Here is a 15,458-nt window from a genome sequence, read left to right as displayed (position 1 = left end):
ATCTGGAGTTAAGCAATTGGGCATATATTTGGAGGGGTTAACATTCAACCCATTACATAATATATTATCCTATAAGTTTGAACTACTTTTTCACACTCTCTATCTTTGGCCCTTTTTTCTCTCAAAAACAAAAACAAAAAAGCAGTTCAAAGAAGTTATCTTTTATTCAATCATTCACTCACTTGTCCATTTCTCTATTTAATCATTCAACATGTAGTGAATTTCATTTATGAGTCAAGTTCTCTACTCAGTCTTACCTAGCATGCTATTTAGTAATGTCTGTTAAATAAACAAATGAATGCACTTAAAAGTTTTGAAGTTCATAAAATGTATATTCATGTATTTATACATAAGCATTTACATATGGGATTAAAAAAGTCATGTCAAAATTCCATTATCTTTAAATTTGATTTTTACATGAAACTCTTTCACCCCCTCACCCCTATTATATATACATCTAGGTAAACATGTGAAATTTCACATTACAAAAAGGTTGGTACCAGTAAATCAGTATGCCTCATTTATGTTTAGAATTTGCAAAATGCTCCCTATAGTAAAACATGATAAATGATATGTAAGTTCCTAGTATAGCTTAAAAGGTTGACTTAAACCAGCAAAAAAGTTGTACTATGATTCTGCCATGAAAACTTTGAAAAGTAAAATTAATGAAAATTCACAATATTTCGTAATACTATAATTAATAATCCCCCACAGAGACAGTCCACTCCAATTGCAGACAGGCGCTATTTACAAAGATACCTTTGCTTATTCTCTTGTCTACCTTAGCAGGAAACGACCACAACCTCCAGGACTTTCAGTAAACACACTTACTCTTCTCTACTCTTGCTCCCACACATAGCATACTGACATGTTATACAGGGAGAACATGGGTGTGAGGTGGCACCTTTTCAGCGAATGTGTAAATATGGATGTGAGATCTGCCATTGAGTTTCAGTTCAAGTGAGATCAAGTGCATGTTTCATATACTGTGTGCCTTTCATGGTGAATGGAACAGTGGAATTTGGTAGAATAATTGTAATGATTTTTTAAAATTTCAATGTTAATTGGGGTCTCAGAAAACATTGATATATATGAAGAAGCTTCAAAATGTCCATGTACAAAATAGAATTAAAAGATAATGGAATTTTTCTATGAATGATTTGAAATCCTTTGTTCCATTTCAGGTATACATGTTAATTTTCCTTTCTTTGGAATTCATTTCCTTTTCTCTTCTTCAATACTATTTTAGATTGTATATGCTTTTTTGAAACACGAGGCTGACCAGAATATTGACAAGTGCAAGGTGGCAACAAACTAATGCCTGGGGTTATTTCCTCTCCCTTGGCTGGGCGTCCTAAAAGAGCCTATTCTTCTCTGTCGCCATCAGAATCCACTTACTGTACCCCAGGGATCTGGAATGGGAGCATGAAGCTTAGTAGCACCTCTGGTCTCAGCTTGCTTTCTAGTTGAAAGAATAGGCTTTACATCACACAAACTGAAAATGAAGATCCTGTAGAGGCAGCTTGGACTAAACTAACTTGAAGTTAAAAAACTAGAAAGTGAATAAGGCCAATAAAAGAGAAAAGGTTAAAGAAAGGGGTATTATTATATACCTTAGTTAACATATGGATCATTTTTGTTTTTGACAAATAGTGAATGAAAGTAAGTCATTACATTTATATCAATATGTGGGGAGAAAAAACATTGACAGATTCTTAGTGCTTTGGGGTCAATAATATGTAAAAATACATAAAGTCATCCCATGGAGTAATCAGATAGGTTTTATTTCATATATATACGTATATATATAAAAGTTTTAGCTCCTTTATATTTCATGTATATACTAAGTTTAAGCTCCTTTATATATATATGAAATAAAAGGAAAATATATAAGATATATTTTTATTGTAGTATATATCACATTTTCTAACTTGGTTTTTCATGTGTACAATTCAGTTAAATCAATTATATAAATAATTTCATGCAACCAACACCAGTTATAAATATCTTCAGGGACAGCAACCGACAGTTAGATCACCATGTAAGACTACCTTCTCTGGGGTTCTTTGCATTTGTTTTAGGAGTTTACTTTAAAAATGAAAATAAGAAAGCCTTCATTGAACTGAAGTGAAACTCTTAAAAATGTACTGTATACCCAAGAGGTGAAGAGGAAGGAGTGAACATCTTCATAATCTTTAGCAAGTCAGTTCTATTTTAGCTGCCTAATACTATTGCAGAAGAAGAGTGTCTCAGGCAATAAATAGCTACAGTCTCCTCTTATAAGCAGGAACTTATAACTAAAATGTAGCTTACTCGTGGATGTGTTTTAATTAAGTCTGAAACGTTTTAATACACATCTATAAAATTTGTTCTTGGATAATATATAATGTCTAACTCTTTCATAAGCCTCCCAATTATTACAACTAATTTTAAGTAGAATAAATGAATAATGACTAGTATTTACTTTTATTGTAGCCCTAAACTCTAGCTCAAAATGACATAATTTGGGGGGGGGCTTATAGATGATAAAAAATACTTTAAAAAGTAACTAATACTAAATATACAAGGTACATTTAAGGGGTGATGATAATAAAACTGTTGATACTTCTTCCTAAATTTATTAAAATGTAGATATAACAGCTTTATTGCTTTATATTAAGACACTTGTAGATCTGCGAAAAGTCACGGGCAGAATGCTGATTGACTATACATTAAGAATGAATGAATACAGTCATATAAATGGAATAAGGAAAAGAAAGGAAAAAAAACACTATTGTTTCTAAATATCCAGTTCAGGAACCTGTGTTCAGGAATTATATATGTGTAGAAGAAGAAAAAGGTTACCTATATTAATACTTGAAAATTGATCTAAATAAAGTTAACTACCACCAGTATCCATTGCTTTATTATTGAAGCAATATTTGCCTTGGAAATAAAGGAGTAAATGTTCTAATATGAGTAATCAGGAGGCTCAGACTACACTGCATGCATTTTTACAAAGCGTTCATTTTTATATGTACATGAGCCATGGTGGTGCTTTACTTAAGCTGTACCCCAAAGGTGGCTGCTTGATCACACTGTGTGCCAAGGAAAGCGGTGGCATCCAGCTCCCATGACGTTGACAGCCTTCAGCAAATAGTCATGATAAGTCTGCATCGACTCAGAGGCACACAACATCAGCAATACTGTGGTCTTAGGATTCATAACAATAAACACATAAAAAGGAACATATTTTAACTCTTACCTGTCACAAGAAAGCTGCATCTTCCGGCTCCAGCTTCGTTTATGATGCTACAATTATAAATCCCATAGTTTTCATTGGAAAGACTCTTCACAGGGTACTCTGTGTATTCCTGAGAGTCAAACTGACCGGTCCGTAATAATTTACTGCCCAGACGCCACTCATACGTCAGGACTCGGATAGGATATGCTCTCAGTACTCGGCAATTCATTGTGATGCTTCGGTCCTGCCCTTGCCGGATTTCTAAGAATGCTGGTTCCACAGCAGGAGGATCTGTAGAAAAAGGATATTAAAATAGATAAGGAATGTGGTCTGCAAATAAACAATGGCCATTATCTCTGCACCAAGTTATTTTTAAGAACACATCCATCTACTGGGAAGAAGTTTAAGGGATAGGTGGAGGAGAATGTATAACATCTAAAACTTGCATCATTTTCTGTGTAGGAAGTGAATGAGAGTGTTTGTTTAAAATAGAATTTACAGGAGAAAATCGCAGGCATTTTTTTCTAACTTCTTCCTAGAAAAAGAAATCTGGACAATTTGTTCTATAATGTCAGCAGCCCCACGATGCTCAGGAAATTAAATGCAGAGTAATGGTGGGGTCTCCACCATAAGATTTCATGGCAGAGAATGAAGTTGGGTCAAATCAATGAATGCTGATTGTTTCCATCTTAGGTTCTTATGTAGACACAAACTTATACATTTATCTTCTAAATTATGTGTCTGAAATTTCTAATATTAATGTATAAGGTGTATGCAAATGTTGCAATACAGCACAGGTGGTGTTTTAAAAACACTAAAATGGAATGTTTATCTGATATCATTGTAATAGTTTTGTTGTTATAATTATCAGTCATGATCTCATCCTTGCAAACATGTGTGTATAGCACCTTTTGAGTTATGCAATTACTACTCTAAGTATTGGTCCCTCCTGAAAGATTCTGAAAAATAATTGAGGACTACTACACTTTGAGTATTTACTCTATAAATCTAAGAATAGAAACAAAAAACATAATTTGAAAATCCTATCTGCATATAATTTATGGTCTAAAATAGAAGGCAGGCATGTAAATAGCTAACTTATAAATTATGAAAAATATATCCAGAATAGCAAATAATATTTATAAGCATTGATCAGGTAAGTTATCCCATGAAAGGGAATACTGGAGTTAGGTCCTTCAACATATAGGGAAAGGTCAAAGGAGTCATCTACGAAGAGAAGGCATTCCACATAAAGGATTAGGACGTGTAGGGCCAGAGGAGCTAGAGAAAAGGCAGTGCTCAGATCAACAGAAATTAGTATACAGGGTCATGTGCAGTTGAAAGGAACTAAAGATAGGATAAAGGAAAGAAATCCCATTCAAAGTTCTTGCATGTCATGTTATGGAGTTTGGATGATTTTATCTTGTTGGTATTAGGGGCTCTTTAAAAAAAACCCAGCCTGAAGACATCTGTCATTTAGAAAGAAAATTGTGGTAGGGAAAAGGAACATAAGAGAGAGAAGGAAGATACTGATTGCGGAGAAAGTGGTACCTTCATTGGTGAAGCAATGCCAGTGGGACCACAAAGATGTCTTAAGCAATGGAAGAGATACTCTTGTCAATGACCAAGAGGGAGAAGAAAAAGAGGTGCAATGGGTGTAGAGGGGGCATGTTGAGTTTCTGCACCCGGGAGTTCACAGTATAAATGAATACCTTGGACACAAGTTACATAGCACTTACATGTTCTATTTCTACATCCTTTTACTCTGATATATTTATATTTTATATACAACTTTCTAATAGTATCTGGTTATATTCTAATTTTTACAGTCTGCTTATGTTTCTTTTACTTAGGGCACTTAACATTTATAATTAATGTAACTACTGATATACTTAGTAAAAATAAATACTTGCTTATTCTTTGCTTTCTAGTATACTTTTTCTTCTTGATAACTTTCTTTTAGAATTGGCTAACTTTACTATTACAACTATTTTCCTGCTATAACTTTGCTATGCAAAGTTAATTATTCTGTTTGTTATATTTTAATAATTTTTCAAAAGTTTGCAATATGCATAAATTAAAAAAAACTGTCAATACTTCCATCATCCTTCTAGATTACACAAAAATCTTTGCAAACTCTTCCTAATTCACTCCCAACTTGACATACATTACTGAGTTATGAATTCAAACTCTTGCTTTTCTGTTCTCTTTTATTTGTTAACTTATTGACATTATTTTTGTTTTATGCTAGCATTATTTTCTAGATTTACTCAGCCATATGATAGCTTGCTATTGATTCTGTCTTCATTAGAGTCATTCTGTGATTTCTTTTGTTTAAAGCAAATAGCTTAGAATTCATTAGTAAAATTATCTGATCTCAAAATATACTTTTAAATCTTATGCTCAAAAGGTATTTTTTTCTTGGGTATCAAATTATCAGTTTACAAATATTTTTGAAGCCCATCAATACAAGAGTTCACTGATTTGAAACTGCCACTGTGGCTGTGGATAGGTCATCAATAACCCCTATATTCTGAAGTGAATGTATTCCACTCCCTACCCCCACACTCCATGAAACACCATTTTTACTAGCTCCGAGTCTTTGAATATGTCTAGGTATTGATTTTTGTTTAAAAATATACATTTGAGAGTTGGGCTCCTTAAATCTATTAAGCTAAAATAGATATAATTTATTTGAGGCAGTTTTTGAAAAGTCTTAGCCAGTGCCTCTTCAAAAAAAAATGTTTCTGTTGTCTTCTTTGTATCTTCACTTCATGATCCTGTCAGTTCAGTTTCTCCAGTTCTGTTACTCTTCTTAACTCATTAGTTCCAATGATACGTTCTTATATATAAAGGCTTAGCTCTTTTGTAAACTTGATGTTACTTTGTTAATACATTCCTATCACCTATAGATGTAGGTGCATGTTCATCACTATACATCACACTGGTATATTCTTTCTTTTGAAAAATAATGATTTTATAATGTTTGATCATGACAATCGAGGTTTTGAGGGTATTTTTGGTTGGTTCTTTTCAACCACTAGGCATGAAGTAGTTTGCCCAATTGTAAGACTACTAAAACACATAACTTTGTCCTTCAAAACCCAACCGTTTGAAATTGTAAATGGAGAACATGAATGATGAAGGAAGAGGACAAAAGGTCTAGGAAATGAAATGGGGCTCAATTTAAGCAACATTCACAAGATACTCATGGAAGTAAATTCAAAGGGAAACCAGCGGGAAAGCCAGCCAGTGCACTGGATGCATAGGACCGGAACACGTTAAACAAGTGCACGGAGTGAAATAATACGCAGAAAGTTTCATTTAACAAATAGGGAATCTTTTTAGAGTTCAATATTTCAGCAGTAAAGAAATCTGCAGTGCTTATAGCCCCTGGAATGAAATGCTGAAGAAGAAAGAAGATTAATGGTGCCGGAGGCTGGAAGGAAGTGCCCATATATAACCAGACTCTTTAGACTTTCCGCAAAAGTCAGAGTGCGTATGTAGCAAATGAAAGTCTGCAAACTCCTCCTATAAATCATATTCTCAACTCTAGTTTGTTTTCTTAGTGATGTCTATTGGCAGTTCAGATACATCAATCATTTGCTTATTGTATATTTGGTACTTGACATTTGAAAAAATAAATGGTGTATTATAAATGAATATCATTTTACCTGTTGGGCTGTGATCCACAAGGTCAGCAGTTTGAAACCACCAGGCACTCTATGGGGGACAGACAGGGCTTTCTACTCCCGTAAAATCATGACAGCCTTGGAAACTCACAGGGTCAATTCAGCCCTGTCCTACAAGGCACCCTGAGTCGGCATCAACTCAAGACAGTGAGTTGTTGTTTTTAATTAAAGCAAACACAATTTTAACATCAAATTACATATGTATTTGTCTACCAAGTATAAAAGTGTTTGCAACTGTTTCACTTACTATTAATTTCATTTTATACTCAAAAAGTTGCAAATGAAATTGATTTTCCCTGACAGGGATATAGCGTAAAATATGTTTATTTTGTTATGAATTATTTTCTGAGAGAATATTTGGATATATTCTGAACTGATGGATTACTTAACCCTTTCACAACTTGTGTCTACTTACATTTTTCACCACTGGGATTTGGTGGGAAGCTTTTATCCCACTTTTCATACTTGTTGTCTTCTGGTGAGGACCTTTATAACCGCCTGAATCCAAAGAGCAGGCCTCCCCCCAACAACTCCCTGACCAGAGAGTCTTCAGGATATATGTGTCTCATATATAACGGAATCAAGGATAACAGAATCCATATTTCCTCAAAATGGTTTTCAATGAAGTCAAAATGCATTCCATTGTTGAACACACACAGTTTCAACAAAACTTCAAACAGAAAATAATTCAGCTTTGAAAGGCTTGAAATTGTGTGGGTTTTAAGCCCTCTCTCCATAAGAATGACATTCTTCTAAGCCTAGAAGATTCAGCCCAGTCAATTACTAGTGGTCTATAAAGACATCCAAAAATGTTAGAAGTCTTCAAACAGTCTGTGTTCAGTAGGTTTAATAGAGTCTGAGCTGGACAGCAACTCTAAACTACTTCCATTAAAATGCTGTGCAGATGAATTGAATTCTAGGGCGGTTCTTCATCCACAGAAAGCTAGGGAATGTGAAAGTGAGTTCACTCATTATGGCCCAAACCAAGTCGGTCTATGGAAACATTCTGCTAAGATACAGTGTTCACTTTAAGCATAGTGGCTATTAATGAGCTCTACACTCATCTATAGAATACTCCGTGAGAAGGCAAGACCTTTGCTATTATGATTAATGGTGAAGTTTTCAGACTTTGAATGTGATGAAAGTTTTAAGCTAAAAAGAGAGTTCACTATTATGATTGAATCCATTTTTCATGCTATTAGGTTTATTCAGTATATTTTATTATAAAATTTAGAAGATTAAGAAAGTGAAATAAATGAGAATACTGTGAGAAAAAACCCTCACTGGTGACATGCTTAAAAATCGGATAGCTTAAGTGAAAGCTATCCATTTTGTTCAATTTAACAAAATGATTCTAAAAAGATACCACTATATTTTATCAATTTTATTCATCATTAAAGAAGTTTGGTTCAAAATATTTGTCAAATGATCTTCCTACATATATACTGGAGTCATGATAATAATAATAATAAGACTATATACTGATACTAGCTATTTACTCCCTGCTGAGCACTCTACCACCCATCTTCTTAGGAGAAACACTGATGAAGCTCACTGACTAGCCTTCAGTATGAATTACACCTCAGCATAAAATTAAACAAAACAAAAGGGATATCTCACTGCCATGAGTCAATACTGACTCAGAGCGACTCCCTATGGGTTTCTGAGATTGTAACTGTGTAGAGCGTAGAAAGCTCAATCCTTTTCCCAAGGAAGCGCTGGTGGTTTAGAAATGCAGACCATGCAGCTCAAAGCCCAGTGCCTAACCACTACCCCACCAGGACTCCATAGCCTTGGCTCTTCCCACAAAACCAACATCATTCTCCTGATGAATCAGGATAAGCAGCTGAAGGTAGATGCAAATTGTTTGATATGATCCAGCTGCGTTTATTAAGAGAGTGGCTTGTAATTGCCATCTTGCAGGGGATTAAGTGATCCTTTCTGAAGCAGGCATTGGGGAGATTCCTACCTGTAACAGAGAAGAGCCAGGAGTAGAGCTCGTCATTCGGACCCCGAGACAGCTGCAAGGGAAACTGTGATCCGAGAGGCAGCTGGGACACCAGAGAACCACAAAGCAGCAGCAAAAGGAGAACCAGGGCCAGAGCGTGAAACAGAGTGGCGGACATCTCAGCCTAGGGAGCAGGTAAAGCTGAGTGCTTTGAGGCAGGCAGCTGGTTGATGGACTGTGGAATTTCTGGGCAGTTAATACGGACAGCTGAGTTTGCAGACCCACAAACGTGGAGCTGCAGGCCTTCACTGAAGCTTAAAGCTGAGAGGCGTCCTTTGGAGCAGGTTCTAGCAGCCCCGAAAGAGCTCTATCACATGCTCTGAGCATGGCAGAGGCCTAGCTAAGCATCTAAGAGACAGGGAAAGGCTTCACTGTAGGAACCTCAGAAGAGAAGCTGTCCCCACTGAACAACTGAATCCTGAGCATTGCTCTCCTGAATTGTAAACCTGTCAACTTTGCAAATAAACCCGCTCATTGTGAACATTGTCTGAATTCTGTGTGGCTATAGCAATGACTTAGAGAATGCAGCAGATAAGTGGAGTGTGGAGAAGGTGGAATGCTTGATGTTAGGACAGGGTTAAGGAGGGAGGATGGGAGCATGTTTAACCTTTGCCTTGTGGCACTCAGCCATAGGAGCTGGAGGTCAGATATGACCCTCCCATCATTACCTCGCTAACCAATCCCTTTGGTAGAGCAGAAGTGCCTCAGATTTGCATAGTCCCACCCAATCATTCTGGGACCCTCAGGTCAGAAGGCACTTGAAATGGGACAGGATAAGCTGCTTTCTCAGAGTGGTGCCCACCATGGTAATGTGAATGGGGAAACGCCTGTGGGAGAGTAGCCTTCAGGGTCTTCATTCGCTGAAGAGACACAACTCAAGGTGAGAAGAAACAGCTACAACGCTCTGCTAATGAATGGACTATTGAATGTGGGAAGTATGAATCTAAGAAAAATGGAAGTCATCACATATGAAATGCAATGTACCCAGATTGATATCCTGGGCATTCATGGGCTAAAATGGAATGATTTGGGTTATTTAGAATCAGAAAGTTATATGATTTACTCTGCCAGGAATAAAACTATAAATGGCATGGCATTCATTGTCAAAAAGGACATTGCAAAAATCCATCATGAATTACGATGCTGTCTATGATTCATGAGAAGATTAGATTATAGGAGAAATGTGTATTAATATTTATATCCTAATAATATGATCATCATCATGAGTTTTTAAAATATTGTATATGAATATAATTTTGCCCATATTTACATAAAATGATTTCCAGAGCCTAATGACAACTAGAACTGCAATCAAAGCAATATTGTTGATTAAAATGATAAAATATATTAATTTTTTTACCTTGAAGCTAAGATTGAAAAAATCTCAAATCAATCCATTTTTAAGTCTTAGTAGAGTGTGAGCTTTTGGGAATTTAAATATTCAAAAGGTTATCAATTCATTTGGAGTTAAAAGCAGAAACTATCCCCCTGTTTGAAGCACTTTAGTGCGCAAACATTTAGCCTCCTTTTGAGGTGATTGAAAATACCATGTTTGAGTCAGTCACTCCTTTGTCCTCAAAGTAACAGCCCCACTTCACAACACTTTAGAAAGGTCTCACACAGTGGATTTGCCCAACGCAGTGCATTGTTGGATCTCTTTCTTGCTGCTTTCATGAACGTTGGTTGCGGACATAAGCAAGATAAAAATGCTTGACAACTTCAATTTTTCTTCCCTTTTCCATGAGGCTATTTATTGGTCCAGTTGTGAGCACTTTGGATTTATTGACAATGAGGTGTAGTCCACATTCAAGGCTGCATCCTTAACCTTCGTGAGTGTTTCAAGTGCTCCTCACTTTCAACAAGCAATGTTGTGTCCTCTGCAGATTGCAGGTTGTTCATAAGCCTTCCTCCAAATCTGATGCTGCATTATTCTTCATACATTCCAGCTTCTCCAATTAGTTGCTTTGAGAAAATACAACGCTGACTCACACCTTTCCTGATTTTATAACATGCAGTATTCTCTTGTTCTGTTTGTACAAAAGCCTTTAAATCTATGTACAGAGTCCACATGAGCACAATGAAGCATTCTGGAATTCTGATTCTTCTAAAGTCTATCCATAGGTTGTTATGGTTCACACAGTCAAATATCTTTGCATAGACAATAGAACAGAGTGCCCATATTTCTGGTATTCTCAGTTGTCAACCAACGTCCATCTGATGTCAGCATTGGTATCGCTTGCTCCATGTCCTCTTCTGAATCAGGCCTGAACCTCTGGCAGCTTCCTCCCAATGTACTGTTGCAACCATTGTTGGCTGATCTTGAGCAAAATTTTATTGGCACGTAGTATCAGCTATATTGTTCTGTCAGTTTCTTATTCTGTTGGGTCTACTTTCTTTGATATGGATATAAATATCTTTTCCAGCCAGTTGGCCAAGGATCTGTCTTCCAAGCCCCTGGCACAGGGTGCTGACAGAAGCCCTATTAAAATTTTCTATATTGTCTCCAAAAATGACTGAAAGAAGAAAATATTTACATCTCCACTCACATGTTCTATGATGTATTTTGGTGGCTCTATATTTACATTACATATTGTTTGTGAGAGAAGTCTCTTCATAGAATTTCTGTATGTAGATGCCTTGACTAAAGGTGCAAACACAGTAGAGTTAATGTACAAAATTGTAACTGTGTGTAAATGTGCATATTTCAAATTCTAACATGTTCTGATCATCTCAGAATTTAAAGATGCCTTATTATTTTTTTCTTGAAGAACAGTACATATTTATTCCCATAAAGTATTATCCATTAAGAGGAAGTATTCTGTGGAGTTCTTTGTAAGACATTGTGTCTACCCTTGAGGAAACTCTAAAATTCTGGATTAGAGCAGAAAAAATAAAATAAATTCTATATTTTGAGTCTGCTGTTGCCGCGTACTGCAGGGTCAAATCTAACTTAGAGGACAAAGTAGAAGTGTTCCACAGGGCTTCCCAGACTCATCTCTATGGGAGCAGACCACCAGGTCTTTCTCTTGCAGAATGGTTGATAGATTCAAACCTCCATCCTTCCAGTTAGCAGCCAAGCATTTAACTACTATATGAGTACTTACTATATGCAAGTAAGTATGATGTCATGGTGATAATACAAATCATTAGCCTCATGGAGATTATACTCTAGTGAGAAACCCAAATATAAATATATGACATTTAAATAATATCATGAATAAGTTGAATAGAGTATTAGAAATGTTCATGATAGATATTAAATGAATGATATAAATATTTAGAGCTCAAAGTTTAAAAAAAATAAAACAACACTGTAGAGCAATCTAAGTTTTCGTGAGCTAAATTTTGAATGGTCTTTTGCTCACACAGAGGGATGAAATAATTTTCTGTGAAAAAGGGTTGAAACTCCAAACCAAACTCACTTTCATTGAGTAATGCTGACTCCTAGCAAGCCCAGTGGGTTTTCAGGACTGAACTGTCTACAGGAGTGGAAAACCCAGTCTTTCTACCGAGGAACTGCGGGTGGTTTGGAACCGCTGACCATGCAGATCACAGAAGTGAGTGCAGCCTAATGCATAACCACTACGCAGCATGGCTTAGAACGTTGGGTATTGTGTTGTTACTCTGCCCACATTTTTACTGAAAATATGTGACTTTTAGTTAACTGAAGATTCCAGATGATGCAGTGGGGTGAGCATTGGGCTGATAACCACAGATTCAGTAGTTCAAACCCACAAGGTGCTCTACAAAAGAAAAATGAGGCTATCTGCTCCCATGAAGATTCATAGTCTCAGAAATGCTAAGGAACAGTTCTACTGTCCGATAAGGCTGCTATAAATGGCGATGGCTCAATGGCAGCAGGGTGGTATCATTTTGGATTAGATAACAAAGATTTGGACTGATCTCAAAAGTGAATGAGTTTGGTAACAGAATCACAGAGGTTATAAACTACATCACACTATGATAACAATGATGGATAGGAAGATACCACCTTTCAAAAGAGTACCATTTCAGAAGTTAAATAATAAGTGATAAATGTCAAGTCACATATTTAATCATTCAGTCAAAATAATTTTAGCATCTCCTAGATATTACATCCTCTTTTGAGCATTTTACTTCAGAATTCTATAAAAAACAGCTCTCACTGTTAACACCAAGACCAAAGAATTGTATTGGCAAAGAATAATGAAATGCCATGGACTGAAACAACAAATATGCCTAGGAAGAATACAGCAACATTTTTCTTTAGAAGCACGGGTGGTGAATTTTTGTCTCACACATTTTAGACATGTTACCTGAAGGTACAAATCCCTAGAGGACATCTTGCTTTCTCAAGTAAAGAATTGGCAAATATAAGAAGACCCTCAAATATATGGATTGACAGATGGGCCGCAGCAACATCGATAACAATTGAGAGGATGGTGCAGGCCCAGCAGTGACTGCTTCTGTTCTACACAAAGTCTCTATGAGTATGGATGAGATCAAGAGCACTTAGCAGCAACTGTCGTCAAGAACTTTGCAATTATCTTTAGTAGATAAGATCCATGCATACATTTCCATAATATTTAAAGAGAGATAAGTATCTCTGCAAAAAAGTGAAATTACCATATTATTATTAACTATATAGCAGACAACCCTAAATTATTAAAATTATGTTTTGAATAATATTGTCAACTAATTTAACAATTAGAGTTAATATATTGATGGAGCCAAAAATAGTAATTAAAAATATTTTACAGTAAATCATTAAAAAATTAAAATAACATATCTATGTTCATTCATAAAGAAACATTTTAATTATTAAAGAAATGTTAATATACAGAAAGAAACATAATTACTTTTCATATATGTCTCAAATTTTGTTTAGTTTCTTAGCTGAATCTTTTTGTCATACTATGAAACTAATAGTTTTCAAAAAATTATATTTATCTCAATGTGGTCTTTTTTTTCCATTTTATGGAGCGCTCCTACAAATAACATAACAATCCATAGTTCATTAGATCAAGCATGATTGTACAATTGCTGCCATCATCATTTTCCAAAAAATTTATTTCCTCTTACATTCTTTGCTCTCAGGTCTCCATTATCCTCCCCCTCCCCCACTCTACCACCCAGGAAGCCTTGTTATTATATTGAATATTATTAGTTATCGCTTTTTTTTTTTGCTGTATCTTACACCATCCAATGTATCCATTCACCTACCATTTTGTTATTCATTCCCCTGAGTGGGGTTATATAGTCATCATTGCTCTCAGTTCCCAGTCCCCTCCCTTTCCCCCTTCTCTTTCTTTACCCTAAGGGAATCATTACTCTCATTACTATTTCTGAAGGGCTCATCTATCTTGGATTTCATGCTTCAAGCCATCTTAATTATATAAATGAACATATGCAGGTCTAAAAAGATTAATGAGGTAAAACAAAGACCATAACAATGGGGGAAAACAGTAAAGAACTAGAGGCTAGTTATGTATTCCAATAGGCTGAACTGCACCCTGGATATATCATCCCTTCTGCATAGACCTTCTGTGAGGGACTGTTTGCCTATGCTCCTTCATGTCAATTTGGTTGCTCAGTTTTGAATTTCTGATACCTATTCCCGTCGACACCTCATGATCACACAGGCTGGTATGCTTCTTCCACGTGAACTTTTGTTGCTTCCCTGCTAGATGGCCACTTGCTTAACTTGAAGACCCCAGACACTATAACTCTTAATAGCCAGGCACCATCAACTTTCTTTACCACATTTGCTTATGCACCCATTTCATCTTCAGTGATCATGTCAGGAAGGTGAGTATTATACCTTGCCACATTATTAGAACAAACAGTTCTCGTACTGAGGTAAGATTAAAGTACAGGCTCAGACAAATATACTTATCTTCATATCTTACATATCTATAATTATATCTATGTATATAATTTTTAATTTCTTGTTCTTTACTCTTGTTCTTTCCCCCCCCACTCATCCCCCACTATCATGTTTACCCATTGTTCACCTCTCAGTAATTCCTCTCAGATACATTTCTATTGATCAAATATGCCCAGGAACACTTCCCCCTCCTCACCATCACTTTTAGATCCTTTGCTATTCCCCTGTCCCTGTCTTTATTGGCTCCTGCCTTCTCTCCTATGCCCCCCCCCACAATCTTCATTCCACTGTGGTCTCCTTGGGATTGTTTATCCTGCCTATCTTATATAGTTAGACACCAAAAAAGAAAGAAAACAACAACAACAAGCCCATGCAAATAGTTCCAAGTCTAACTACTGTCCTGACCCCAAGTAGATGAGTATCACTCTGTTAAATAGTGAGCAGGTCCTGATAAAATCATCGGTCCATTTCCCTTTCCTTTGGGGATCCATCTCCCAGGATGTGCTTACCTAACAGCACTTACTTTTATTTTTAAAATAAAGTGTTCTATAATCTTTCCAGTGGCATTTTACTGTTGATAAGTTTGAAATTAACAAAATATTCAATACTGCCTTCTATGCCAAAAAGTTTTCAACTAAGAAAATTATCTCTTTAAATAGTAAATCAGCA

General features: G+C 36.0%; 1 protein-coding gene across 1 annotated transcript in view; it reads right to left on the bottom strand.

Annotated features, from left to right (window-relative positions):
- Nucleotides 1-15,458, bottom strand: part of MDGA2 (MAM domain containing glycosylphosphatidylinositol anchor 2) — a 1,014,104-nt gene that overhangs the window by 136,839 nt on the left and 861,807 nt on the right. Inside the window, exon 9 of the mRNA XM_004698562.3 lies at nucleotides 3,245-3,514. Coding sequence (XP_004698619.1) covers nucleotides 3,245-3,514 — 270 coding nt within the window. The remainder of the gene's footprint in view (nucleotides 1-3,244; nucleotides 3,515-15,458) is intronic.

The sequence above is a fragment of the Echinops telfairi genome, unplaced genomic scaffold (assembly GCF_000313985.2).
Source record: "Echinops telfairi isolate 266 unplaced genomic scaffold, ASM31398v2 ScPeMD7_18;HRSCAF=68, whole genome shotgun sequence".
In the NCBI taxonomy this organism is placed as follows: domain Eukaryota; kingdom Metazoa; phylum Chordata; class Mammalia; order Afrosoricida; family Tenrecidae; genus Echinops; species Echinops telfairi.
The sequence above is the reverse complement of the archived record's forward strand: the minus strand, read 5'-3'. Positions and strand labels throughout refer to the sequence as shown.